General features: G+C 39.1%; 1 protein-coding gene across 4 annotated transcripts in view; it reads left to right on the forward strand.

The window, feature by feature from the left end:
- Positions 1-229: 229 nt before the first annotated feature.
- The window catches only part of NECTIN3 (nectin cell adhesion molecule 3), a 62,682-nt gene continuing 35,104 nt past the window's right edge, over positions 230-27,807 (forward strand). For 2 of the 4 annotated variants that reach the window (XM_071561994.1, XM_071561976.1), the window contains exons 1-3: positions 230-521; positions 6,748-6,825; positions 19,950-20,288. In XM_071561994.1, the coding sequence (XP_071418095.1) occupies positions 320-521; positions 6,748-6,825; positions 19,950-20,288 (619 nt within the window). In that variant the 5' untranslated portion in view covers positions 230-319. The remainder of the gene's footprint in view (positions 522-6,747; positions 6,826-19,949; positions 20,289-27,807) is intronic. The other 2 variants (XM_071562004.1, XM_071561986.1) reach the window with 1 other exon arrangement.

The raw sequence follows: 27,807 nt of genomic DNA on the forward strand, positions 1-27,807 counted from the left end.
ACCCCCCGTGCGCGGGGCGCGTCTGCGAGTCCCACAGAGCGGGGCGGGAAAGGTGGGGGCGAGGCGACTGGCGCCGGGGCGGGGGGAGGTGGTGGCGGGGGTCGCGGTGGACGCTCACGGCACACGCCTCCCACCCTGCCTCGGCCCCCCTTCCCTGCGGCGGGTGGTGCGGCCCGCTCTGAGGCGGGCGGGAGCGGCGCGCCCCGCCCCGCTCAGTGACACACGCACCGTGTGGGGAGGCACCGCCGGCGCGGGCAGCGGGACCGGGCGGGACCGGCCGGGCGTCGTAGCGGCGGCGACTGCGAGGCGAGCCCGGAGCATGGCAGGGGCCGAAGCCGTTGCGGAGGCTGCCGCTGGTTTCCCCCCTTCGTCGGCTCCCCCCGCCCGCCGGGAACTTTTCCTAGCGGCTGGTGGCGGTGCCTCCCCCCGGTGGCGACAGCGGCGGCGGCGGCTTCGCTCGGCGGTGTCTCCGGGGCCGGGGCTGGGGCTGCTGGGATTGGTTTTCTCTCGCTTCTGCTGCAGTAAGTGGAACTTTTCCCCGTGGCGGACGGGAGAGGGGACGGGTGGAGGAAGAGGAGAGAAACCCGAGCGGCGGGGGACGCGGCCGAGTTGAGGGAAAGTTTGTGTGGCGTCCGGCGGGGCGGGGCGGGGTGGCGGGGGCTGCTGGCGCGCTGCGAGGGGGGAACCGGGCGGGACGTGGCCGGGATCGGGGAGGAGGGAGGGATGCGAGGCATGGTCGGAGCCGAAGCCGCATCGCGCCGGGGACACCCGTGGGCGCTTCCCCCCGGGAGCTGCCGCCGCCGCCGCCGGGAGAGCGGGTGTCCCGCTGGGGTGGCCGCGGCCCGGGCGGGGCAAGCAGGGGAAGTTTATCCGCCAGCGGCGGGGCTGGGACTTCCCCCGGCGGGCGGCAGGTTATCCGCCCTGATTCCCGTCCTGAACGGCGGAATTTCGCTTGTTTGCGGGAATCCACGGATGCTCTCCAGCCGGCACTTCCGCTTTCTCTGCCTCTGAGAAGGACGGGTCCTGGTGTTCTCCAGGTGCTCTTGGGGGTTGGGATAGTACTCGCTTCTGCCGCTGTTGGCTCTTGTCGTTGTTCGCTGTTACCGAGGGTGAGATCCGCGCTGGTTTCGGTGCGAGGTCGCTCATCGCTGCTGGTGAGATGTCTTTGTGCGCTCTACATCACCCGCATCCTGAGCAGCTGCTGCCGGGGCACTGCGGTGCGGGGCCCCGCGGGGCTCAGCGTGATCACTCGGAGGAAAATGCCATCACCGCCTCCCCTTCTCATGCATCTTCCTGTGGGAAACAAACGACGTAGCAGTTAGAAACTGAGCAGGAATTTATTTATTTGTTTGCTTGTTTGTTTAGTACTGCATGCAGTGTAGTGTGCGTGGTGTAATTTTTTTGCGGCAGTGGAAGATGAGCGGAGATAAAAGTGGACCTGGGCGAGAGCAAATCGAAACCGGTCATCCTGCCGTTGTATTCCCAATGCAGCAATGAATAGTTGGCAAGGATGTTTTATTATAGAAGACACTGTGTCCCTTCCCTCTTTAATGAAGGAGGAACAAGTTAGAGGAGGTAGTCTCTGGAGGTTCATGTGATAAAAATACCCAGGAACTTGCGAGCTATGCCACCATAAAGCAGTTGTATAGTATCCGAGAAATGATTTTCAGGGAGGGCGATGAGGTGCTGTTGCTGTAGGATTGTGTTGGTTGCATGTAATAGTCTCCCCCCTCTGGCAATGATGTAGCTTTCAAAAAAGATTATTGTTACTAACTTTGTTAATATTGAGAAGGCATCACATTTCAAAACTTTAAGGCTTGAAAACTTAGTTTTTATAGGGTCGGCAAACTTTTTGCACTAGCACTTTTGTCCTCTCTCTTTATTTTGGGGGTTATTTCTGCTCTTCTGCAATTAAAAAGTGAAGCTGCAAACTTGACGTAACCTTGACAAGCTACTTTTGCATCTAAATGTGAAGATAATAGTAACAATGAAGTTAAGAGCATCCGTGCCTGGTGTCATGCAGTGACTTACTGGTTTTGTCTTGATGAGTGTAATTCGGATGTCAGTCTTCCCAGATTCTTTTTGGCATATGTGAACTTGACTGATAACACTTCAGAACATCTGTCAGAAGTGGCAATGTTGTGTTGCAATAAGCACAAAGTTTTGAAATATACTCTGGATGAAAGGGAAAAGCTCAAAAACTACAAGTGACTTTTGGACTGTGGAATAAGCAGCAGGGGAAGGTGGGAGGGTTTTGTCAATATCTCTAGGCTTTAGGTTGTTTTTTTTTCCCACTTGAAATTTCCCACAATTGTTTTAATTATCATTGTAACTGTAACATATGAGTATGAAAGAACACTCTTGTTATGACTGTTTTTTTAAGAGTACTCTTAAATACAATTTGAGCATGATTATATGTTGATGGAATCTAAAACTGCTGATTACTTTTCGTTGCTTTCCTCCTTTTGGTCGGCCAATTCTGATAATGCTAACAAAAGGAAGATTTGAAAATGGTACCACAAAAAATACAAACCCTAGTAGAATAATGCCACTAAAAAATAAAATCAATTTTTATGCAATCATTTTGTGTGATACTTAAAAACGATGAGTTACTTGATTTGTAATTCCTTAGAGAAATATTGCCAAAAAGCCCTCAATGTTCACCTGAAGGGGGGAACAAAGAGAAAATGTATCAGGAATCTGAAATAACGGCAACTTCTGGATTTTTGACTAGAAATAGACCTCTTTAGTAAATACTGCTCTTTATAGGAAAGCAAGACTATTGGATTCAGGTTACATGTACAAGTTATTGTTCCACCTCTCAGTCAAACAGTGCGTGATTCAGTGAAGTAGATATTATCAAATTAGTATGGCTTTGAACTAGGGAAGGTGTGTGGCATCCATAGGAAACATAATCTTAAATCTACAAAATAATTTTGCATTGTGATAGATACTTTTCAGCTATGCTGTAAATGAGAATCTGTGTGTTATTAAATAAATTCCTCATAATTTCAATGCCTTGCTAGTTCGTACACAGTAAAAAGATTTTTGCAAAGTGTTCTGGAATGTATGAATTAAAAATTAGCAAAATCATAAAGGGACATGAATAAAAAGGAAAGATATTCAAGATGCATTTTTTAGAGATTTCACTGAGGAAATAGTTTTTTTTCAATTTGAATTGTTGGTTAAGTTTTTAAGTAAGGCTAAAAAAATTGTGTGTGGCATGTATTTTTTTAAGTTTCCATTAATTTTTTTTCTTAAAGCAGCTTGGACTACAGAACTCCAGAATGGTAGTGGAGCTGGAAGGACTGGATTATAAAGATGTGGATAGTATAAGTATACAGTGTATGATGTATAAAAATTTTAAAAAGAGAAAATTCACATGTAACTATTGATCAAAACAGTCTGTTTGACTCTGAATTTTTTTGCTGATTTTTCAGGTCAAGTCATGGCAAAAACAGGAGGTTAAGCAAACCAGGTTACTGCTTTCGAAATGGGAAAAAGTGGTAGTGTGTTCAGAAAGACAACAAAATATATTTTTTCCTCATTGTATTCATATCATAGTCAATGATAGTAGTTTAGAAATTTGTGTCTGAATATGCTTTTGCGGTTTTTTTTTTAATTATATGGAGAGGAATGCACTTTTTGTAAAACATTAGGTCAGTCTACGACAATAGTTAGAGAAGGAATACGAACATTATGGAAGGTATTTGAGAAGTTAGAAAGAATGAAGTGATGGTGAGCTATGTAGTCATTTGGGTAGTGTGTGAAACTGCTGTGTGAAGAATCAGAGCAACTGCAGTGGTAGAAATAAGAGTAACTTCAAATAGGAGGGTTTAAATCTGAATTAGCAAAAAAACCCCCCAAAAGCTGCCACAAGTTTGCCCAGTCTGTACTTCAGGAAAACTTGTTAGATTATGATGTGTGCTGTTTTGAAATGGTTCTTAACTCTGTTTCCTTGTGGTAGGTCTGTCATGTTCAAGATTACTGTTACGTTGTGATGCTTCTGCTGTGCAAGAGCTCCCATGTATAGGGAAATGAAGTACAATGTTATTTTAGTTAAAATCTGAACACTTGGAGAGAATCGTGATGGATTTTTATCCATTTATGCTACATAACGGATGAACAGTTACTTGATTTAAATTGTGTTTCTCTTGCCTCTTTAAATTATTTTTATGTAATGAAATATGAATATTGTTTGATACTGAACAAAAGGTGGTTCTAGCAGGATTTATTTATTATGAGATTAGAGTCAAGTATCCTGTTTAGAAATATGGTCACATCTAGGTTGTTTTTTTCCCCATCTCTTTTATGTAGTATTGCTGCCAGGGTGATATTGAGAAACAAAGGACTGTTCTGTAGCAGAAGAAGCAAAAATATGTTACCTTTACAGAGCACCTGTACCAGCTGATTACCATTCAAGTGCCTGTAGTAGAGCTTTTATGGTACGCAAAATCACAGGTGTAAATTGCATCTGATGTGAAAAGAGAAAAGGAGTTGTGGGTGTTGCTTTCAGCAATCCACGTGTGGAGCTAATGAGTGGAGCATTTGTGGAGCTCAAAGGAAAAATAAGCTCTAGAATCAAAAGTCTAAATCTCAGTTTGTAGAAACAAAATCAGTAGTGAATACAAGTAGGGTAAGAGAAGTAGAAAACCTGTTACACAGACTGTTAGAAGATAATCTTACTAAGTGCTGGCTATGTGCAGTGCTGTTAGTAAATGTTGTCTCTTTTAGTGTTGCCCTTTTTTAGTGTTGTGGTTATCTGTTGAAGAGCAATAAACTTAAGAGTACTACTTTCCCTCCAATATTACACCAGACTGGTGCTGTGGAGGAGCCCTGACTTGCTTTTCTGTGGTTGAATGCAGCTTTGTCCAAACCAAGTTCTTTATCAGAAGGTACAGCTGCATACTGGTTAGATAAGTGTGCAAAGAAGTGAGTGCACTGAGATTGTCTGTTCTCTGCTTGCTCTGGAGCTCTGGTATGTTTCCTTTTACAGGTGGGCTGTGTGATGACAGATTACTTTGCTCTAGCACTGTTTGTGTTTGTACTTGGATTTCTTGTTTCCAGCTTTGAATGAATGTGTTGTTTTGAATCAGGATTATTTCAACTTTTTATGTTCTTTTCTCTGATGACTGCTATACTGATTGGTGTGGGGACAGTAATGCAGAAGTTCCTGTGAGGAATTTTCTAAGAAACCTGATAGTTGGATATAAATTGTGACCACATTTTCTTAGTGAAGAATAGGTATAGTTGCAATTACTTAATTATTATTAAGGTGTTACGCCATGTGTTGTTTGGTTTTGTTGTTGTTTGACGAGGAGGAGGTGTATATTCTTTAAAGGTACCTTTTTACCAAAGCCATTCTGTGTATCTGTGGGAGTTTTTTTGTAGGATTAGCCTGTCTAAAGCAATGTTTTTTAGAAGTACTTACTTGAAGGGCAGTTGTATTCAGTGGGTCAGAGGTCATAGCTGTCTGAAGTGCAGTACTGTATTTTTATTGAGATGATGGAGAAGATGATGAATTACTTCATTAGGCATGAGATAGGTTGATCAAGCTTTCTTGTTAAAGGGGTCATTAGCATTATTCTTTATTCCTGGTTAGAAAGCAAAGGCATTGTTTAGAAAAGAGAATCATGTTAGTGTGGGAAGAAATCACAAGAAGTGCTAAGAAAGAAAAGATGGGAATAGCTGGATGTGGATAAAATACAAGGAAGTATTTGAGAAGCAATTAAAGAGTGAAATGTGCAGTAAAGACCTTGTCAGGGAAAATAATTACTGTATTTCAGTCTATAAAATGGGGAGAGATGAAAAAGCTGTTAGGTGAAAGCTTGTCTTACTCCCCTGGATGCGAAAAGAAGTGTAGGTATGTATGAGTAAGACTTGAGGGGGCTCATGGCCAATACTTACACTGGTTCTAGAAAAACTGAGCCAGTGGCTGCTTATTACACAACTTAGTACACAGGCTCATGATGAAGAGCTTTAAGGCCTAGCACAACTTCCAAGTCATAGTAAAATCACAAAAATAACTTTCCTGTATTATCCAATACATGAATGCTTCAGGAGTTATTTTTCTCCTCATACTTTCAGGTAATTAACTGTTAAGAGTTGGAAATGTTTGAAATGTGAACTCAAGAATTAGTCTTTCTGTCCACAAGTTAGCAATAGCAGAAAATTAGTAGCAAGAACAACAACAAAAAAGAATTAAAATTCCTGAAACTTCTGTTTCTGTCCTCTATCCTTAGATTTTCCAAGTGTGGGTGATCATTAAGGTAGCTCAAGTTTATCACTGGCATGTTGGTGAGAAGGTCACTTTTAGTACAGGTAGTGAAAAGTAGAAACAACTTTCCAGACTCTCCTCTTTTATCACTACTGCATTTTTCTGTTTAGTATTTTTATGGCTTTGCAGTTGTTTATCAAGTAGTATTCAGAAATAAAAGCATTTTAAATTTTCCAATACTTTAGAATAGCATGTTTACTTGTTCTTAGGCTACACTTGACTAGCCTTCATTCTGTCTTGTGTTGACTAGTGTATTAGGATTATCTGCAGCAATTTCTCCCCCTGCCCTCCTTTTATATCAGATTTTCATTATCTGGTATTTAAGATAACTTTATATGTCTACAGGGATTCATTGTTTTCTCCTTTTCTATTAGTCAAGGCTGGTATAACATGATAGTTTTTAAACTAGTCCTGGAATTAGTTTGTACAGAACAGAATGTTTTCCTTAAGTGACTGTTTCAAATGCTTAGCAGGTACTGGTGCTGTCCCTGGCGTGCAGTGGCATGTGCAAAATTTGGAGTCACTGAAATGGCAATCTTCTGCTAAAGGTCAGTAAAGACTAGTCAAACAGGTCTCTACATTGATGTGTGTACAGAGGAGTAAAAAAAACAAACACCTGAGCTAGCTTGATTAATTTATTAGTTACTTTTGGATTTGTTATTTCCATTAGCCCTTGAGGTAGAATATAACAGGTTAGTATTAGACTTAAAGTTTTCTTAGTCCTGTTTTGTGTGCGCATTTTTTGCCCACTTATGTTGCCTGTTTACTTAAAAAAGCACCTGTGCTTCAGGTGGTTAAGCTAAAAACTAGTCAGTTCTGGGAAAATACACTTAAAAGGAGCTGATTGGGTGAGTGGATGCTGGACAAAGAATATGAAAAAGTTGAGATCATGTTCAGGTTGAGTAATTAGCTAGCTTTGCTTAATTCTTTTTGGTGTACATAATTTGGTAAAACAATAATAACTTGAGTCAAATGTAACTTAAACTATGTCAAATGCAAGTAACTTCTTCATAAGACAAGAGTAACTGAGAGGGCAAGACTTCTGTGTTGTATTAACTTGGGGTAATTCTTTTCCTCAAATTTCTTTAATTTCTCCAACATACTCTGTTGACCATTGCTGCAATAAAACAACTAGTTAACTCTGTTAAAGATCCTTACTAGAGGTTGAAGAAGCAAAGTCAAGGGCTATTAAGCTTAATACCATTTTTAATGTATTTGTAAAGATTGATAATTGCATTATAAAACCCCACTTCTCAGCCCTTCACCAGTGATGCTATTTCTGTGTTTTAAACACTTGAATGCACTTCTGACTCCAAAAGGTAAACTTTCTTGAAATAGAAGTCATGTTCTTATGACTTCATTAAGGTACTTTAAAGAGAAGTAGAGTTCTAAAGAAAACATGTGATGGTTGTGACCATAATATTAATCACTTCTTTGGAAATTTAAATGCATCCTGTTGAAAGTTTCAGTGTGTTATTGGTAGCTGAGGTAGCATAAAATAGTCTACCTGTGGTTAGTAGCAAGTGCAGTATACCCATTTATCCAGGATATCCTATGTAGGGAGAAGTATATTAAGTTCTGTGTAGTTGTGTTTTATCAATTTGTGGTATGAGAGGTACTTCAGGCTTTTGCACGCAGCTTACATGGCAGGAGACTGGAACACGACAAACTTTAAGGTCCGTCCCTTGCAACCCAAGTCATTCTATGATTCTATATGTGTAACACAACTGGTAAGTTCAATAGCTGTAAAATAGTAAGACTTACTGTAACCAGATCAGTTATCACAGATGTTGCATCAGTGTTTTCATGTAAACATTTAACAACTTACGTTACCTTCTGACAAATCAGAATTTTTGTGTAAGTTTCTTTTAATATCTTTGAAAGATTCTGCAGTGTTCCACCGTACAGAAGGAGGTGAGGTATGTGGGATTCTGTGGAGCTGTTAGCAAAAGTTCTTTTGGTAATGAATTTCCAGAGCTACTCTACAGCTCTATTATCTGAGACTCAAGAAGCATGGCTTAGGTTTGATAAATTGATGTGGCTAGAGATAAGGTAAAAACTGAAGTGCAGTGTGGAAGAGCAGGCACGGTGGTGTCTCCACAGCTTGAGACTCCAGCAGAAGAAGGTCCTGAATTTATTGCTGTAAGTACATAAGACAAGACTGTGGACAAAGAAAGAACAGTGTTATTAATCTTAAAAAGATTATAATAAGATTTCCTAAAATGTAATTGTAGCCCAACTGGTGAGATGTGGTTTGGGAGGTGAATTATTAAGTGGATAAAAAATTGTGTGTAGTGCCGAACTTGAGAAGTTCTGATCAGGTGTATGAAGTCCACCTGGAGACTTATTACTGGTGGCATCAGTGCAGAGGCAGTTTGTCTGCATTCCGACCCCTCTTCCAGGTCACTAAGGTACTTAGAGCAAACGTGTGGATTCTTCGAGACCGTGAGGGTCAATTGTTCTGCTGGAGACTAGGGCTAATTGAGTGGGATATCTGCAGGCTGGAGAAATAACTGTTGGAAACCTTGTGAAATGTAAAAGCAAATAACAAGCCAAGTCTCTGTGGAGCAGAATGACCACATACAGCAGCACAGATGTGATGCCAATTGGTGAAAAGTACCTTTACAGGAAAGAACGTAAGGGTCCTTGTGGGTCAGTATGTACCTTTGTGGTGCAAAAGGTGCAGAGCACACTGGGTGTGGCCAGCCAGTTGAAAGAAGCAATTATTCTCTACTATTTGGAGCTTGTGAGACTGGATCAGAAGTACCATGGAGAGTTTTGTACTCCCCAAAACAACGAAGAAGCTGAGGTGCCTGTGAAAGGCCGCTAGGATAAGGACTTGGCAGCATATGATTGTGAAGAAGGCTTGAGAAGTGAGTTTGTTCAGCTTTGAGAAATGTCTGAAGTGAGGATCCTCACTGCTGGCTCTGACTTTAATAGGTAGTGAGAGGGAAAATGAAAAGCCGACTCTCCTTAACTATGCACAAGAAAAGGATAAGAGGCAGCAGACACAACCTACAGTGGAGGAGGGAGATGTTTCTAATAGGTTGGCTTTATGTTTTCGCACACAGACAATGAAGCACTGAAACAGGTTGTGGAATTTCTGTCCCTGAAAATATTCAGAACCTGACTATGGTATGACCCTGAGCAACTTGATCCGACTTCAAAGTTGGTCCTGCTTTCAGTTAGGGATCGGATTGGATAACCTCCAGAAGTGCCCTTCAGTCTAAATGATGACCCTCATATGGCACATGGGTAGGCAGGAGCTGGTATACTGCAATTATATAATTAATCCTGGAAGAAAAATAGAAGTAGTTGGAAATCTTCTATCTAGATTAAAATATCCAAGTGAAGTCTGAAATAAGTTTCCCTATAAAGCAATTTGGCTGCTAAAAGCTGACTTTAAAATTGGATCCCAATCCTAAAGTTGTAACAGAGGATTTGTTAAAGGTCTGCCTACGTTTCTTCTGTACTTCAACAAATAGCCAATAAGACCAGTCCCTTAAAGCACAGAGCTGGGTGACAGTGTGACACATACTGCAAGTATAGTTTGGCAGTAAATCAAGCAGCTATTAAACAGCATTCCCTAGGCTTACTGTCATGATGCAGCTCCTGGACAAAAAAGGGTTAACTTCCTGGAATAGCTTGCAGTGGAGGGTGGCCTTAAGAGCTAAAAAAAAAGCCAGCGGTGTCAGCAGTGCAGGAGGGCAGCAGGCATCGCATAACTTTGTAATGTAACTGTTAACTCATCAGGGCGTCTCATGGACAGCTGAGATTTGCTGCTCCTAACAGAATGCGTTTACTTTATATTTCATTGTAAGGCCACAGTTGTTCAATATTGGCAGATAACATTCAAACTTTATAGGTAATTGAAAATGTGAAGTTAATGTTTAGCTATCTTTCTGAACTTACTGGAGACTTTGCTACTTAGTGCAAAGTACAACTGACCTTCTCCTCCCCCAGACCTCAGTTCTCTGGAGAGTAGGTGGTATGTGGAATGACAACATATGAAAAAGGAAGGAATGGTGTGCTAAAGGGAATCGAGGCTTTCCTAGGGATGAAAGGTCTTGTTCCTTCATCTGGAAGGACGTCATACACATCAGTGTTCGTGGCCAGTTTTTAACAACTTTCTGGTTTCAGTGTAGGAGGTAAAGCGCTTGGGGGCAGGGAATGCTGAGTGTTTACAACTGTTGCTGTACACTTAGCAGAATTCCAGGTCCTTACTTAATTTCACAGAAAAACCAAAACAAAAACTCCTCAGAACCCCCAAAATCCTGTTAACTTTGTGTTAATTTTAAGCAATTCAGTATTTCTGCTTGTACAGAATTTTTTGATAGCTTGTCCTTGAGCTTTTTGTAAGGACTGTGTATGCTCACACCACTAAATGTAGTGGGCAGTCTCTCTCATTATGCTGTGTTCCTTTCTTCATTGAAAGTTGGAGTGATGTCCATTTCCACATTACTTGAATTTTTGCTTTATTGTTTCTGTGTAAGAGTAATATCCTACTAAAGACAGAAATGTTAATGCAACAGTATTTTTACATTTACCTTGTTCTCGCCAAAATGGCTAAATCGCACTACGCAGGGTTTTTTAATTATCCCAAATTTGTGCTTAAAACTTCATTCTTGGTTACATTACGAATTTCATAGGCCTGCTGGAGTGTGGAAAATCCTAAACTAATATAAGCAAAAAGTTCTCCTCTGTGAGGGAGGAGATACACAAAGTGATTGAAGAATAAATACTGTTCTATGATGATATTGACTGGATGAGTCTCCAAGCAGTCTGATATAACTGGACCTACTTTAAGCAGGACTGAGTAGCCTCTAGAGGTCCCTTGCCTCTTACCTATGTGAAATCCTTGTTCTCTGCATCAATACTAGAGCTTGTTTGCCTTTGCCAGTGATAAATGTGTTAGGAAGAAACCTGTACCTAGGACTTCACTTGTGTTTGTGGTAATTACTAGGTGACCTGGATGGACCACTATAGCTTATACCTGTGTTGGGCATGACTTGTTGAGCACTTTGGAGGCTTTTCACAGACTTTCTGTGAAAGCATTTTTTGTCTTTTTTTTGCCTTTTTTTCCTCCCTCCTCTACAAGTTGGTGTTGATGAATAGTGATTCCTGGGACCTGAATTTGAATATTTTGGTCTGACAAATGAAATCATAGTGATTAAGTCAAGAATGTTGTGCTGCTCGTAACTTAGACTGTGGAATAGACGTGAGCTTTCTGGATAATCTAGCAAGATACATATTGTAGTTATTCTCATAGAATGGAAGTCTATGTATTGAATGATGTGTAGCAGAAAAGTGAAACTTGGAAGGGAAGTTGTTTGTTGGACTTGTGTGGCATCTGGAATACCAACCCACGTTTTCACAAGTTTGTGGCTACATGGGAGAGACTATGCTGTTGTGTTGTAACTACAAGATTTTGAAATGAAGCAGAAATGATGGCCAGTAACTCCTTAGACTTCTGTTTTTAGTGCCCAATCCTTCATCCCCAATTCTTCTCTTCCTCTCAAAAAAAAAAAAAAAGAATATTGTGATAACATTCAATAGCATTAAATTGTTTTTCCAAATAAGGAGTGGAGAGGTCTGAAGTCTGAAAGGAAGTGGGAGGATATTTATCTGACCAGACTTTCAGTCATCAGTCTCTGTGGTCTTCCTAGGCCCTTTTCCTGGATGGAATTCTTATGGTGGAATCTATAGTTCAAGGTGGTGCTGGAGGATAGAAGGATCCTGTCTATTGCATTTTCTGGAGTATGAGGTGCCCTAATTATACATAAATATTAGTCGATAATAGCAAGTTGGAATAAAGATGAATTACACAGGGTTTTGGAGGACTTTATGAAACTGAGTGATTGAATAGTTAAACAAGCTGAGGTGTAGATGGATGTTCACTGATGCCCATGAACTGTCCTTTGTGGAGGCAAGTATTAAATTTCATACGTATTATTTATTATAAATATATAGTATTTGTATAGTTGGAAACAGGGCCTTGACTTTGTGATGGTTTTGTGAACTTTGCCAAAGGTCTTGCTTGCAGGCAGCTGCAACTGCCTGTACAACACAAGAACTAGGTAGTGCATTGTTTTGAAGAATGTCCTCTGCAACAGTGTTGCGATGGCATCCACTTTCAACTTGAAGTGGAATTTCTAGACTTAGCTCTGAAAAGTGTACTAGATTTGAAACGTCTTCGGAATAAATTGATGTCTGCAAAGTGTTGATTGTTGTATGATGTATGTAGTTGCTGTATTGAAAGATATTTAGTCGTAGGTGATGGACATGACTTAAAGGCCAGGGAAGTTCTGTGTACTTGATTTACAGAAGTCAGAAAAGCTGAAGCACCAGCTGACTAAAACTGTATCTCCTGAATGGAACTTCTTTTGTTGCCTTGAATTCACAGCCCTCCTAATGAATTAAGAAATTGAGCTTTTAAAATAAATTTTAAACAAGCAAGACTTATGTCTAAATATCAGGTTTTATAACACAACTTATTATTGAACTTATGCAGAAGAAGTTACTTTTCTCAAAACTGAAGGCTATTGTTTCTCCCAAGTCTTATTAGTTGCTGAGAATGAGACTAATTTCTAAGGAATGATTTTAGTATGCCACAGTGTCTCAGTTGAGAACTTTGAAGAGCTAGAAGTTTTTTACAAAAAATGTGACGAAAGATGAATATCTGCTTGTGGATCAGAATACAGAAAATAAGTGGTGCTGGAGAAGACTGGTGATCTGCTGTGAGCTGTGAGCTCTGATGAAGAGAACCTTTACTGAAAAGAATAAAATGATGCAAATAGAAAGAAATGAAAAATACATTTAATAAGAAAGTATCTATTTGTTTGAACAGGGCGTAATATTCATGTAAAACCCAAATGCAATAGACCTGAAGATGAAAAAGTAACTGAAAGTGCTCTGCCTTAAGTAAATATATGCTAACTGAAAGCACTGGTGTTCTTGAGCACAGAACTCATGGTTTCATAATGTATTTTAAGTGCTACTAACTGAGCATTAAAAATTAAATAAATCTGCTACCCTGTATGTCTTCTGAGTTAATTTCTTCTTTGCGTTTTCAGTAATTTCTTCATATGTAGTTGAGTTACTTTTTTTATTTGCAAAGCAAGTAAGGATAGTCTTGAAACACAGATGAAAAAACAGCAGGTTAGTAGGAAGAGGACTGGGAATGAGAATTCTAAAAGCAGAGTATTCTGAAGTCTTCTCACAGTAGTGAGGTCTGGGTGAGGCACATGGTCGTGGGAGAGCAGGTGGTATCAGTGTATTGAATGGAATGTTGCAAATAAATCTGAAAGGAGAACTTCTGAGTCCATCAGTGTTTGTGTTATATTGGCTAACAAGAATTTGCAGACCAGACTTTACTAAGAATATCTGTTAATAATCTTACAGTAATGAGACCAGCAAAATCTTTGATCATGTCTCTACGCCATTTCAGAATCAGCTTAGGTTAGTTTGGGTGTTTGGTTCTTTTAATTACTAAATATCAAACCTTTCTAAAGGTTATGGATTTTGGCCAGCGTGTTCATTGGAGGAATTCACTTTGTAGCATCAAAGGTGTTCTTTATTTCAGTGGGCTTTATTGCTTTTCCTTGTGGTTTTGTAGTTTTGTTTTTGCAGGGGTTTTTGTGCTTTTTTTGTTTGGGATTTTTTGTTTGTTTTGTTTTCATATTGTTGCTTTGATTTAGCTCCTACCTAACCTTGACAGGCATGCTTAGTATTGTAGGCATTCTCTTTTTGCAGTGCAAATACTTTAGAACCTTTATTAGGTTACCTTCTTGGAGAATAACAATCAGTTCTTCCATCCTTTCTTGTAGGTTGTGTTTTCCAGGCCTTTGAGCACACACTGCTTTCAGACCCTAGATGGCTGATTTATGACGTACAAGCTGAACAACTCCAGATGGAGCCTCAGTGATGTTGACTAGAGCAGAGGGTTTACTTCTATATTAGCATATTCTAGAGTGTCACTTTCAATTCTTGAAGTGTAATCACCATATATTTGCTGTAGCTTCAGAACAGTCTTTGCTCTCTAACCAGTTGTTTAACATCCTGCCTGTGTAACTTCTACTTGTTCGTGCTGACTGCTATTTCAATTTGGACCTGCTACAACTTGAAGTTTTCTTCTGCCTGCCTGGGAAAGGTTTGTGTATAGAACTTCACTTGCTCTTCTGTATGCAATACAGTTAGGTGGCAGCATCACTGAGACTCTGAAGTACAATGCTTCTTTTGACCTTCTGCTGTATCTGTTAGTTTGGTTGTGTGCTTATAGGATGACTTTAACCTTTTTGATAAGATCAGTTTGTCAGAACTATTAACTCAACTTCCATGTTTCAAAAGATTATCATCTGGAACTCTCTAACAAACTTTCCAGTCAGAGGTTTCAGTTACATTAAGGACTGCTCATTTTAGCCTCTTCTGCTTTTCTTGTAGCTTATTTATGCCTATTGCTCTGGTACTCAGGGATTTCAATTTATTTAAACAGGAATGTGAAGCATTTTGTGTTGGTTAGGGAGTGTATTGTGTTTGTTAGTGGTGTGTATTTCTATGGCTAACTTTTGAACTACTTGTTTGCTCTTACTACTAGTTTTTTAGGGGAATGGGACTAAGGAAGATGTTCTCCTCCAGTTCTGTTTTTGAGCCTGGCCCGTTTGTTGGAAAAAGAGTACCTTGTCTTGCTTATTTCCTTTTAAAGGAGGTGGGATTGCAAGATTTAATTAAACAGTTGGAAATATTCATTATGGAAGAACCTCCAGCTGCCTCATAGTGTGCCTGACTTACTAGTTCAGGATGTTTTTGTAAACATCTGAAAGCTTAGTATTAGGGTAACCATGAATGTCTTAATTCGCAATGTGTTAATATGTGTGTGTGAGATTATAATATAAAAACACGTAAACTGAACATCCATGTCAATATGGTTTAAATTGAAATTCCAGATGAAGTTTCAAAGTTTGCAGGACCTTGTAAACCTTCTTAGTGAGTAGTTAGATTTAAACCTTTAACCTTATAAAATTAGTTTCCTAAGAATGTCCCTCACAATTGAATTTGAATAATGAGCCTAACATTCTTTTATAACTTCCTCTAGTCTTCTTAGATTGTATTTAGTTTCCTGCTGCTGGATACTAAAGATCTGTGCAGAATGGTAGGAAGCAGCATGTGCAGGGGCACAGTCACTGTCTTTTGTGGAGTTGGTGAAACTAAAACAGAAGCACCAGGTAACATACAAAAATGACATTATGAAACAAGAATGGTGGGTAACAGCCATGTCTGACATTAAGGTCAGAGATATGCTTTGAAGCTCCAACTCATGACTGTAGGAGTTGGTCTCAAGCTATGTTAGTGTTAAACTGAGTTGTAACTACTTGTGAAACTTGGTGTTTCAGTGGATTAAAATACCTTTTTTAATCTGTTTTGGTTTTTTATGTGTTGAAAATGAGTCTTGCAGATAATTGGTTATTGTGGTGCGTTCTGGCAGGCTTTTGCATGCCACCTATATTATTATGATAAAACTTATATTATTATGATTAATGCTTATAGAAGCTAACTTGTGCCTTGTTTCTATTCTCAGCTCACTTCCCCCCAAAAAATTAATTGACAAACTAGCACTCCACTTTAAGTAAGGATTGTGATAAAGCAGATCCTTAGGCAAGAGGAGCACTGGGTTATAATACTATCTCTTTCATGTGAGTGCACTTTTTTTCCTAAGTACTTGCTTAACAGTTCTAACTGGAAGCTAGTGTTGAGGCATTTTATACTACTTAATCTTGAATCTCTTCCATTCATTGGTTCTGAGCTTTTTTTGACACAGTAATTTTATCATACCCTGGTACTCAAAAGACACACACTGACTTCTTCCTAGTCATTTAAGCATATATTTTTATAAAACCTCAAGCTGAGGTTTCAGCTTGCTTTCTGCAATGCCCTTAACGGATTTTCTTTTCCAGCTAAACAAATCTGAAAATACCAGTGGATTGTGTGACTGTGCTCGTTGGCTCAGTTACATCGCCACTTATGATTGACAGAGCTAATTCTGAAGGTGTCGGGAAGAGAATAAGAGTTTATGTGGGTTGTGGTCTCAGATAGCTGGTGAGTGCTGGCACAGGAGGAAGAGGACTGGAAGAATAAGTCCAAGCTTTCTGATGTCATTTGAAATTATACTGACATAACAATAATGCTTAGCCTGACCTTAAGAGTTTTCCTGGAAGATTCTGCTGACATAGCAACTTGCTGTCACCAAAGGGGGATGTTCTGGTTGCTCTGCTCCATTCTTGATTGGAACTCTTCTTAGTTTCCCTGCCCTTAGTGTGTGCTAAGGCCAGATCTGAGCTGAATAACTTGCTGATAGAGGGAAAAACTGCAGTTTTCTGCTCTTCTGTAGTTTGGCTTTATTGTCTTGTGGAAATAGTTGACAGCTTGTGGGAAGTCAGTGGCTAGAAAGTGTCGGTGTGGTCTCCCTGTGTTGCCAGAGGTGTGCTCTTAAGCAGGTAACAAAATGCATTGCTTTTATAATTACTTGTGCATGGCACTCCATATAGAAAATATCTAAATCTGCCGTTCGTTACAGCAAATAATAAGCCTGGAAGTGTGGAAAGTGCTCTGTGATTTCATAGCATTAATACTTTGTTGTTTTAAGGTCTTTGAAGACCCTATAATTCTTCAGTATCTTTTTTTCAGTTAGCGAGAGAACTTTGGTTTAAGAATTACTAGCGAACAGCTTCTGTTGTCATGGTTGGTATTTAATAGCACCTATTTCTGTGGATTTTAATGCTAGAAGTAAGCCTTAGGGATTTGTTTTGTTCACTCTTCAACCTTCTTTTCATCAAGTTACATGAGAAGTGTCAGTGCCTTGCTGTTTCAAGTAAGATTCTTGATTGCCAGCGTGGATTGGATCACTGTGATCAAAAATGAGTGCATAGGGACTTAGCTAAAATGGAATCATGTAAAGGTACCTGAGATGGCAATGTCATCAGGCTGCACGTGGAATAGTACAGGTCAATCTTACATCTTCCAAATGAGCAAAAAGAAGAGGGAAAGATCTGTAAAAACTTAAACAAATCTAAATAATGTGAGAAAATTCTGTGATGCTGTTTACCTTCAGAAGCTAAAAAATAACATCTTGATTACTAAATGAAAACAAAGGGTATCCTTAAGGTTTTTTGCAAGTGATAGTAAGAAAGGACTTCAGTATTGTTAAAGTGAAGCATGTCAGATTTCAGTATTAGATTTCAAGAGCAGGAGAGCTTGGCTTTATTAAAATAGTAAATGTACGTCCTGTGTGCCAGTACTTTGGATCAGTTAAGGACCTGAGTAGTGTGGCCTTGAAGTATCTTGTTCTTCAGAATCTTGTGCATTGTAAGCCTCTAAAAGCTTTGTTTTGGAGTAGACGTAGCTTGTTTATTAGAGTACAATCTCTGAGCAAAATACAGACTCTTGAGTGGGATTCTCTGTGTCAAATATGTCTTAGAATCTTGAGTCTTGGAGAGCCCTGAATATCTGCTCAGTAATAAGCTTGCTAGCTTGAACTATTAGCTGAATTGTTCTGCAACTTAAGCTAGTTAAATAATAACTGTACGGAGATTTAAAGAAGAGATAACTTTTCCAAATTAAAGATGTGGTAGTTGGCACTTAAGCTTTAAACTATTTCTGAGACTTGAAACATTTTGGAGTTATATAAACTAAGTTCAGGTTAAACAGTCACATAGATGGGTTGTTTTTTTTTTTCTCTTCAAAATCTGAACTTCTGTCAGAAGGTGAGATAAATTGTAAAATTTGGAATAGTGAAGTATTGGCTTTACCTCCTTTGCTATAGAATGTGAGTAAAAAAGATGTAGCTGGTCAACTTTCTTATAGCTGCAATTGTGTTTATGTATATAAATGTATATGTGTGCTGCTCAGTTTAATCTGTAAATCTTGAAAGTAGCAGCAGTGTAAAAGTTTGACTTCTGAAAATATTTGCACAATTTATGTGAGAGTACAATGTTCTCATGGCACAAGTGAGCTGTTTGAAGTATTCCTTGGTGGAAAAATTGTTGGGTATTTACTTTTTAAATATACTCTGATCGTCTTTATGTAGCTAAAGCCTCCAATTACTGTAAGTAGAGTTATCCACACACACACAAAAAAAAAATAAAAAGAAACAAAAGAGCTTGTGTGTTCAGCTAACTGGAGTGTTTTTCCAGATCAGTTTGTTACCTTCCCAGAAGTCTGAGCAGAAGTCTGAGGGTTTTTCCCTCCTAGTGACTGTCATATCAACAATCTTGGTCTAAAGTACTGACTTAGGCTGGGGTTTTTTGTTCAAATTAAGGTTTTCATCCTTACTGATGATACTGAAGAAATCCATAGCTGAATATTTAAATTGCTTTTTTGGGTGTCTTCACTGACTCAGTTATGGTTTGAACAATGAAAAATCAATTTATGGGAAATGGAAAGCTGTTAACAATGAACTTGTACATAAAAGCATATGGAGACTTTTGTCCTGAACACAGGGCTTGTCTTTTGTGTGAACTTGATGAGGGAAAATGTGGTTTCATCTCTCTGGTTGGATGACATCTTCATGCCTATGAAAATATGATTAGTAAAATTTAGACTTCAGTTTCATGGGTGAACTTCCTCAGTAAGAGCCTGAGTACTGATTTGGTGACTGGAGAGGGAACTGGAGCATTTGAAATGGCTCTATTAAACCTTAAGCACAGGAAAAAGAAATAGTGTGGACTAAGGCTTTGGTTCTTTTTCATCATGTTGGTTTGCTCCAAGAGAACTAATGAGCAGAGTTGCTGGAGCATCTGTTTGACAAAATAAATTGTGAACCAGTGATTTATCAAACTGCTTTGCCCGGATGAATTTCCTTTTTTGAAAGGAGGGTGATGTAAAATGCTAGCTCGGAACACAGTTGCTTCCGTGGAATGTATTTTAGGTATTAAGTGGGAATACATTGAATCTTAAGCAAACACTTGATTGTGCCTACTCTTGGATATTTACTGTGTGAGGGAAGATCTACTGTGAGGACACTGCACTGCAGTGTTGCAGAAAGATTTCATGTGTACGATGATACATGTCTTCATTATGAAGTAGGATAGGGAAGTTAACATGGAGCTCTTAGATTGACTGTCACTGTTCATGTGGAGTGGTTTGTGGGGGTTTGATATGGGTTTTCTTGTTTGATTTTTAACTGTTTTGGTTTTTAAGCAGTTATGGGTATGGTAAGTGGTTTACACTTAACGCATTTGTCTTTAAATTATTAAAAGTTTTATTTTTTGAAAATAGAAATAAGTGCAGTAATTTAACTTCAGTTTTTAACTGATGCTTTGGATCACTAATCAGACTGCTCAAGTACCATGTCTGATTATTGCTTTTTCTCAGTAAATCTGAATACACAGAATACTCATATCTAGTTAAATTCCCAAAAGACTGTTACACCAGTTAGATAATTGTCAGGTTTTTATAGGAAGTTGTGTATTAGTGATGGAATTCTCTAAAAAATGGTTGATCTGTGCCTAGCTTTGATGTTTTTGCTTGAAGCATGCTTCTGTATTGTGTCTACACTGCTGTGAATCTGTTATTCAGAGGAATATAGGAATTCTCTTAAAAAGTCAAGCTAATTACTGAAGTGTGAAGACTCAGAGACATAACTTTCTCATGTACCAACTAACAGTTGCTTTGTTTTTAGGTGCCTTAGCTGGACCAGTTGTTGATCCACATGTGACAGCAATCTGGGGGAAGAAGGTTGCACTGAAATGCATAATTGATGTAAATGAAACAATAACACAAGTTTCTTGGGAGAAGATATATGGTAAAAGTTCACAGACTATTGCTGTTCATCATCCTGAATATGGAATATCTGTTCAAGGAGAATACCAAGGAAGAGTGGCATTTAAAAACTATTCACTTACTGATGCAACAATAATTTTAAAAAATGTAACATTTTCTGATGCAGGGGAATATATTTGCAAAGCAGTTACATTCCCACTTGGAAATACTCAGTCATCAACAACTGTAACAGTACTAGGTAAGTCAAGTTCCTTATGAAAGTTCTGCAGACTTAGCAATGAGTTTTATTTTACCTTTTAACCTAAAGAAAATGCAAAATATGTGTTTGCTGGTCTTCCATTATAGGTGTCTTGTTATTCTTAAGAACATCATTGAGGAGTCTTCTTTTAGATCTTGCTTGTTTAGAACTTGCTCTTGGATTGTCTAGATATTAAAAATAAGTAACTGGTTCCTATTTAGGCATTGTGCTAGTAAAAGCATTTAGTTGCTTTAGAACTTTCACCGAGCAACGCTGATACTAGGGACTTGTGTGTGTGTGCTCTGAAGAGCTACTGAATGCTGCTTTAGCTACCTCAGTGGCTAAATTCCCTCAGATAGTGCAATGAGTAGTCACTGATTTTCAGAAGAAACAGGTATTGCTTAAAACCTGGTCATGACCAATTGTCTCAGTGTATCATCTGTAATGAGGTCAGACTGTTCCCAGAGATGTGGTAGATGCTCCATGCCTTCAATCATTCAAGGTCAAGGTGGACTGGACTCTGAGCAACCTGATACGGTTGAAGGGAGATTGTACTAGATGGCCTTTAAAAAGTTCCCTTCCAGCTCAAATGATTCTATAAATATGTTGCTCACATGATGAGTTAATGTACCTGCTTGGGGCTGGTGATGTAAACTGTTCTTTGCAGAGTACAAATGTAAAGCAAAACTGTCTAGATGACTACTGGGAGTTGTGGGAGGAAAGAGGCAACTGAAGCTCTTGACTGGTTATGGGTAGTCATTATGTGAGGCTTTTATAAACTTGGGTTTTCACTTACACTATCTTATAACAAATTACTACTGAAGCACAGATAGACTTGGTAGTGCAGTGTGAGGTAAAATGATTACTCTGAAACTTGAAAATCTGTTATTGCCTTGCCCTCTCCTCATAGTAGTATGCCTTCTTGTAATAAAATAATGTACTTCTGTATCTGCTGCCAGTAGTCATAGTTCTTTCTACAGCTGAGGTGGTCCTTCGTGACTGTTTTTCTGAACAGATAGTATAATAGTCAATGAGATTAATCAAATGACTGTATGTAAACTGGTTTTCACCACAAGGTGGGGCAAAATAGACACATCAGAGCAACTGGTTTAATCCAACTTGAAACAAGTAACCTTACCAAAATTCCATGATGTACACAGCATGTAGTTTTATGTCTCTTTTCCATCTGTCTTCCATCTCTACTGCAAGTGGTTATGGCTGTCCTTATTGTAGCAGTCTTTTGAGTTCACGTTTTAGCTATTGTGCTTTTAACCAATGTACATGGGAGGTTCTTACTGTTCTACCTCATCTCTTCTAGACAGTTCCTAAGGTTTTCTCAGATCACTTTAGTAGTTGTGTCCATTTTGCCCTTGAAATTTCAGGTTTATCGAGGGCATGAGGAGGAACTTGGAAAGCAAATGTATGTCCTGTGTATTCATTATTCTGCATTTGAAAATGTAGAAGGACCACTATTTGCTTGATTAGATACATATTATCAAAGATTGCAGTTGTAACAGAATAGGTAAAGTATTTATTAGGCAGACAGTGCTTCTGATCATAGGTTGTTTTTTCATAGTTGGTGCAGATGTTTGCCAATTGCTGTTAAACCTCTCAGTGACTTGGTGTCACCCTCTGAGTTCCAAACCCAGGTACTATCTACAAAGATGCCTTTCCATCCTAGTTAGCAGCAGCATGCCTTGCATGTCCAGCTGGGTAGTCCACCAGTTGGACTGCTAAGACCACAGAACTTACATGTTTTCTATCCTTCTGGGAACATTTTACTAACTGGCATGTAGACTTAACACTAAAATACTGGGGAAGTAATGATTTTTAGAATATGTATGTAAATTAATAAGTCTTGAGCTTTGCTGGCCTGAGCTCAGCAATTCCAAACTCAGCAGTTTTAAGACACGGGAGAGCTGTAATCAAAATTTAAAAGTTGATGTAACTTTAAAATCAGCTTTAGCCTGACTGCATTCACCCACTGATATAAAACGCTCTCCTTTAACTGAGAAAAGTTCTTGTCCTAGGACTGAAACTGTTTCCAGTCCAAGCAGCACTGCCTTTTTTCCTCATCCCTAGTCTGTTCCTATTTAGCAAAAAATTAGTTTCCTTCCCATATGTAGTGGGCGTATTTCATCAAGTAGTAGATGATTATACACTGTAAGGCAGAGACACTGAAGGCAAATGGAATTAAAAAACAGCTACAAGATAAAATGCCCTATATTTTGCCGTAGTTAGAACTTCAGCTTAACAGACTTTCTCCATTTGGTGACTTTACTCACCCCAGTTTCCTTTGTTTAGTGCTCCATGTTGTCTTAAGGAAATGCACTACAAAAGAAGAGGTTAAGACAGTGAAAATATGAAAATGCTTTTAGGGTCCAGCAGGTGTATTGGGCTTGCCTGCAATGTTGTTTGATCAATCTTAAATTGCTAAACTAGGGCAAAAAAATCACAAATAGCTTTGTGGCAAGCTGTTTTTCTCAAGGTGCTGGACCAAGTGAGCCCAACTGGTGTCTCTAGGCAGAAGAGATTGTTTGTGACAGGGCAGCTTGCAGAGCTGACGTGATTTTTACGTTGTCAACGAGAGCTGTGCATGACTATTTTAAATACTCTGTTTGGCTTGACTCTACTGTCTTGCCACATTAGATTTCTAAGCATGGATATTGCTAAAGGAGGTCTTGTTCTGCAGCCTAGTTCTATGCTACAAGGGAAGAATGAGCTGTACAGAAGAGTGTCAGCAGTGTTAAGTCTGTCACCAGGAATAAATCCAAGACACTCTAATGTAGAAATTCTTACAAGTAGGAATGAGAAGAAGGTACATGTCACACAGTATAGAAAATGGATCCTCTCAGTTCTGGTGTTTGAAAAGCGCCAGTTGATGAGATACACACATTCTTAAGTACTATTCAATACTCTGGGTCAAGAAAAAGTATGAAGTAGATAACAAATTAGTGAACTTATTTTAGAATGAACAAGCAAAAAAATCCTAAAACTACAAAACCGAAGCAAACTAAAGTCAATAATTAGGGATTAATTAGCAAACAGAGTAAGGTACACGGAAGTATAAAGCCACTGGGTGTGAGTGGAGAGAAAATAAAGACTAGAAATACTCTTTTGGAAAGAAAGTATTCAGGCAAATGTCAGTTGCAGTGAAGAAGGGATGGACAATTCTCAGGGTCATGCTGTTGCCAAGGAATTGGTGAATTTAATGGTAAGAGGAAATAATCTTGTTTGTGTTGTAATTATTCCGATTTTATCCAGACCTCCTGCCTGTGCACAGTGGTAGAAGAAAACTTCTGAAACTAACAGAAACTGTTGAAAAAGGATTATGAAATATTATGAAAAAAGAAACTTTGAGGCCTAGAAACTTAATGCATTAGGATTTAAGGCTCTTTTGTGTTTGAATGCTTTATTATGTTGGTTTGCTATGAAGAAGTGTAAGGACTTGAGTAGTGAGAGGTCCATGTTGCATATAAGATGAAGGTAGAGAAAGTATTGTCAAATTAGGAAGTGGTCCTGAGTCAGTAAAAGGACAAGCACAGAGGTGCAAATTAGGTTGGGACTTCAAACAACTGCACATCTAGCTTCCATACTTAGGCCACTATTTCTTTATGACACAAATATAATTCATGCCATAATGTTGCTTTAGATTTGTGTGTCTATTCTTCTAAGTTACAGGAAAGAAATCATCCATGGGCAATGACCTTTTGATAACCTCTGTCACTTCAATCAGTGTGTATACACAGTTCCTGATTTAAAGGAGGTGGGGGAAACCACCACTGCCCTTGAACTCTTACACTGTGAAAGCAGGACCCTTCGGCTTTTGGATTTTTTGGGGGATTGGTGGCTTCCTTTCCCAAAAAAAAAATTTCACCATTTTTTTTTTTACCCAAATAGAATGTAATGTTTCTACTGGTTAGATCAAACAGCTTCTCTAATGTTCTCCCAGCTGCCTTCATGCATCCACCACCACCACCACCACTGTGAGCAGTGGAAGTCTTTAGGACACGTTTCAGTATAATTCATGTTGCACACTGAATGCTCCTGGGGTAAAAGAGGACTGCTCAAAGAGTTGGTGCATATAGAAATTACACTTTCCAAAAAAAAGTAAGAAAAAAACTACCACAAAAAACCCTTCTAAACTCCTTACTTTGAGTAATCTTTTTTCCAAATAGAAATGTTAAAACTGTTTCCTGTTGAGAGAGGTGAGGTGACAGTGGCCCCTGGTAATTAAGAGATTTGTTTACCAAATTCTTCTCTTAATCCATGAGTGAAATATCTAAAACGGCCGTGTAATAACTGTAGGAAAGAAAAAATATACACACATGTATAATGGGTATACATGTAAAATATATATAACATGTAAAATAACTAGCCTGGGTTTCTGCTTCAGTTGCTGGGACAAATGGTAAACCTGAATGACAAACTGAAGAAATAAGTATCCTAGCAGAAGTTGCTTTCCACTTTTTCGTATGTGGTTATTTAGTTATCTTGTAGTTGATGTGTGTAGTCCAAGAATCGTAATTTATGGGAATATGTGACAGTAGTAGCCTAAACATTTGTGAAGTATAAAAAAAAAATAAAAGCACCAAAACACAGTGGACTGGGAATAAGTGTATTTTATGAAGTTGAGTAGTTTTGAATAGTTCAGCTTCATGTCTTGTTCACAAGTGTAAAACTAAGTGTTACACAATGAACTCAAACTGGAAAATCTCACACATTTCTGGTATGAGAAAGTAAGCTTTTGTCCTGATAATGATAACCTTAGGGAAAAGTATTTTTATTTTGTCTATCCTGCTTTCTGGCTACTATCACTTAATACTTGTAGACTTCTTTTTTTCTAAAAGAACAGTACTGACTAATTTGCTTTAGATCTGGAGATCTCTGCCATCTTAGTTAAGAGTTCTTTTTTACTTCTATATCCCTTCACATAGAGGTGGAAGAAAAATTCTGCAGCTAGATACTTTTATTATTAAAAGGAATAGAATATATGAATTTCTATCTGAAATTCTTGGAGTTCTGGCATGAAATGCTAATGGTAGCTGCTTATTTAATTGATGTCACTGTATGAAAATCTTGGCCAGGGAGAGATACTGCAAAAATGAGAGTCTTCATGCTTATAACATTCTAAATGAAAATTTGGGTGTTTGTCTGCATTTAGTAATACTACAGAAGCTACTGAAAAGGTTACAACTAGTGATTTGGGGAGAACAAGGGAGTAGTGTTTATTTTCAATCAGGGAAACCAAATTATGGGTCAAATAACAAAGCTGTGTAGTGTCAGGTTCTCCATATTAAGTTTTCAAGACTTTTTTTTTTCCAATACTGGAATGCTTCAGGCTTATTGCAGAAAGCTCTAGTTACTGCTAGTGTTGGAGAGCAGGGAATCAGATTTGAAAGAAGCTCCATTAGAGATGGGTCAGATACAGGAGAGTGAGTGTAGAACTTGGCAGAAAACCCTAGCTGTTAGTTTATTTACAGTAGAGTCACTAACGCGTCACAGAGTGTAAGCATTCAGAGAAACAAAGTAGAAAATTATTCCCTGTCAGCAGTGGCCTAAAAAACCTTCAGTTTCAGGGTGATTTGTTCTTGAAGAACTTCCAATCACAGAACAGAGAACACATTTTTATAAAGTTATCCATTTTGTTCTTGCCTTTCCCTATAGTGTAATTAAGCAAATAATAAACCACCTTCTTCAGACATGAGCAATGTTAGACTGAGCGGAAAACAGTCAAAAACTGATCCTGGCACTGAATTCACTCAAATGAAAATATTTGTTACCCAGTTTTCTTTGGAAGGTATAGGTAGATGGAGGAGTATCTTGCCAGGTATTGTGAACTCTGCTCTATTTCAAGATACATGCATGGGTCAGCTTCAACTTCTGGGAACAAAATTCCATGAATTAAATTTCTCCTACTTACACTGAAAGGCACAGAAGTTGCAAGACTTTTCTCTCCTTTGTGATTAGTGAGGGCTGGTCCATTGAGGTGGATGCTGAAGAATAACAGTGTGTAGTGATGACCTGCCCTAGAGGACTCCAACAGCCCGATAAGAGCAAGAGACTAGGATATGTAATAGCCTGCTGCTCTACTGCAAAACCTGTATCCTACAGCATTGGTGACAAGTGGGCCATGCTGTGCTGGTTTAAAGGTGAACCAGCAGGGGAAATGAACTCACCACGAGAGAGATTATAAGTCAGAGCGAAAATTAAATAATAATATTACAATAACAACACTGACACACAAGGGAAATTGCTTTCAACTCACAAAACCCCAGCAGTATAACCCAGTGTCCTGGGGCACAAACCCAAAGGGGTTTGTTTGCCCTTGTGCTGAGACCCCTGTGGTTCCCTCAAGTCCAGAGCAAAAGGAAAAGAAAAACCTGTTGGTGCAGGCAAGGGCTGTGGTCTGGGCGAGAGTGGTGGTCTTCTCCTGTCAAGGTCCTGCTGCTCCTCTGGATCCGATGAGAAGTTCCTGAGGTCTTCTTACCCACCACTTATGTATCCTCAGGGAGCACCCAGTCCCTCCCCCTGGGCGGGGACTCACACAATGGGTGATTAACTCTGGGAGCCAGGGGGTATTGTTGAACTGTTGATGGCCCATTAGCAGCTCCGCCCCCCTCAGGCTGGGTGTGAAGGTGATAATGGCTCCCTGGGCAGCTGCTGCTAATGGCCCATTGACCTTGGGGAATGAATAGAGGTGGTAAAATACACAGCTTTGATCACCCCCACACAGGGTTAGCTGGTCCCTCCTGCTGAACCAGCACACATGCTCAAAAAGCACAGCCTTGGTTTGTGCCTGAAGCACCAGATGGTATTTCCGGCTTACACTGCAACTGGATGGCTTGTACAGTGCTGAAAAGAAGATTTTTTTAAATAGGAATGAAAAATTTTAAGAGCTTTTCAGCCTGTGGCTCTCAGCAGTAGATTTATACTTGAGGAGCTAAACTTCCTTTTAGAAGGAAGTGTGTTCCCTAAGTCTCCAAAATTTTGGAGTGAGCAGTGGTTTTACGAAGAGGTCACATTCTTCCATGTGCAGATTTTTTGAGTCTTAGGCGTAGTATTGAGTTCAAATTTCTTAATTTTAAAGAGATTCAGTCAGAAATACATATGTATAGACAGAATTTTATTCATAATATAAAAAAATAAGTTGTATGTAAAAGGCATATAAATTTTACATAAAATTAGTTGTATTTGTGCAAATGTCTTAGGTTCTATATTTAATGTGTGGTGTGTGTATATATAATAATAATAATTTTTTAGAGGTTAAATGTCCTTTGCAACATGGAAGTTGGTTGTATTGTTCTGATGAACAAAAGTTTAAGTCCTTAATGTTGAGTGTTAAAACTGTGAAGTAGCTTTGAAACAGCACAAACTGACTGTATTGATTAATACTTGAATGCTTGAAAAGGTGTCAGAATCTAAGGTTTTTTGCAAAGAAATTCAAATGTAGTTTCAACTTAATACCTTAAGCTATTTGTTGTCTGGCACTACAGCAGTTGTCATTGTGGACCTAACC

This window comes from Pithys albifrons, chromosome 1 (genome assembly GCF_047495875.1).
Source record: "Pithys albifrons albifrons isolate INPA30051 chromosome 1, PitAlb_v1, whole genome shotgun sequence".
Lineage (NCBI taxonomy): Eukaryota > Metazoa > Chordata > Aves > Passeriformes > Thamnophilidae > Pithys > Pithys albifrons.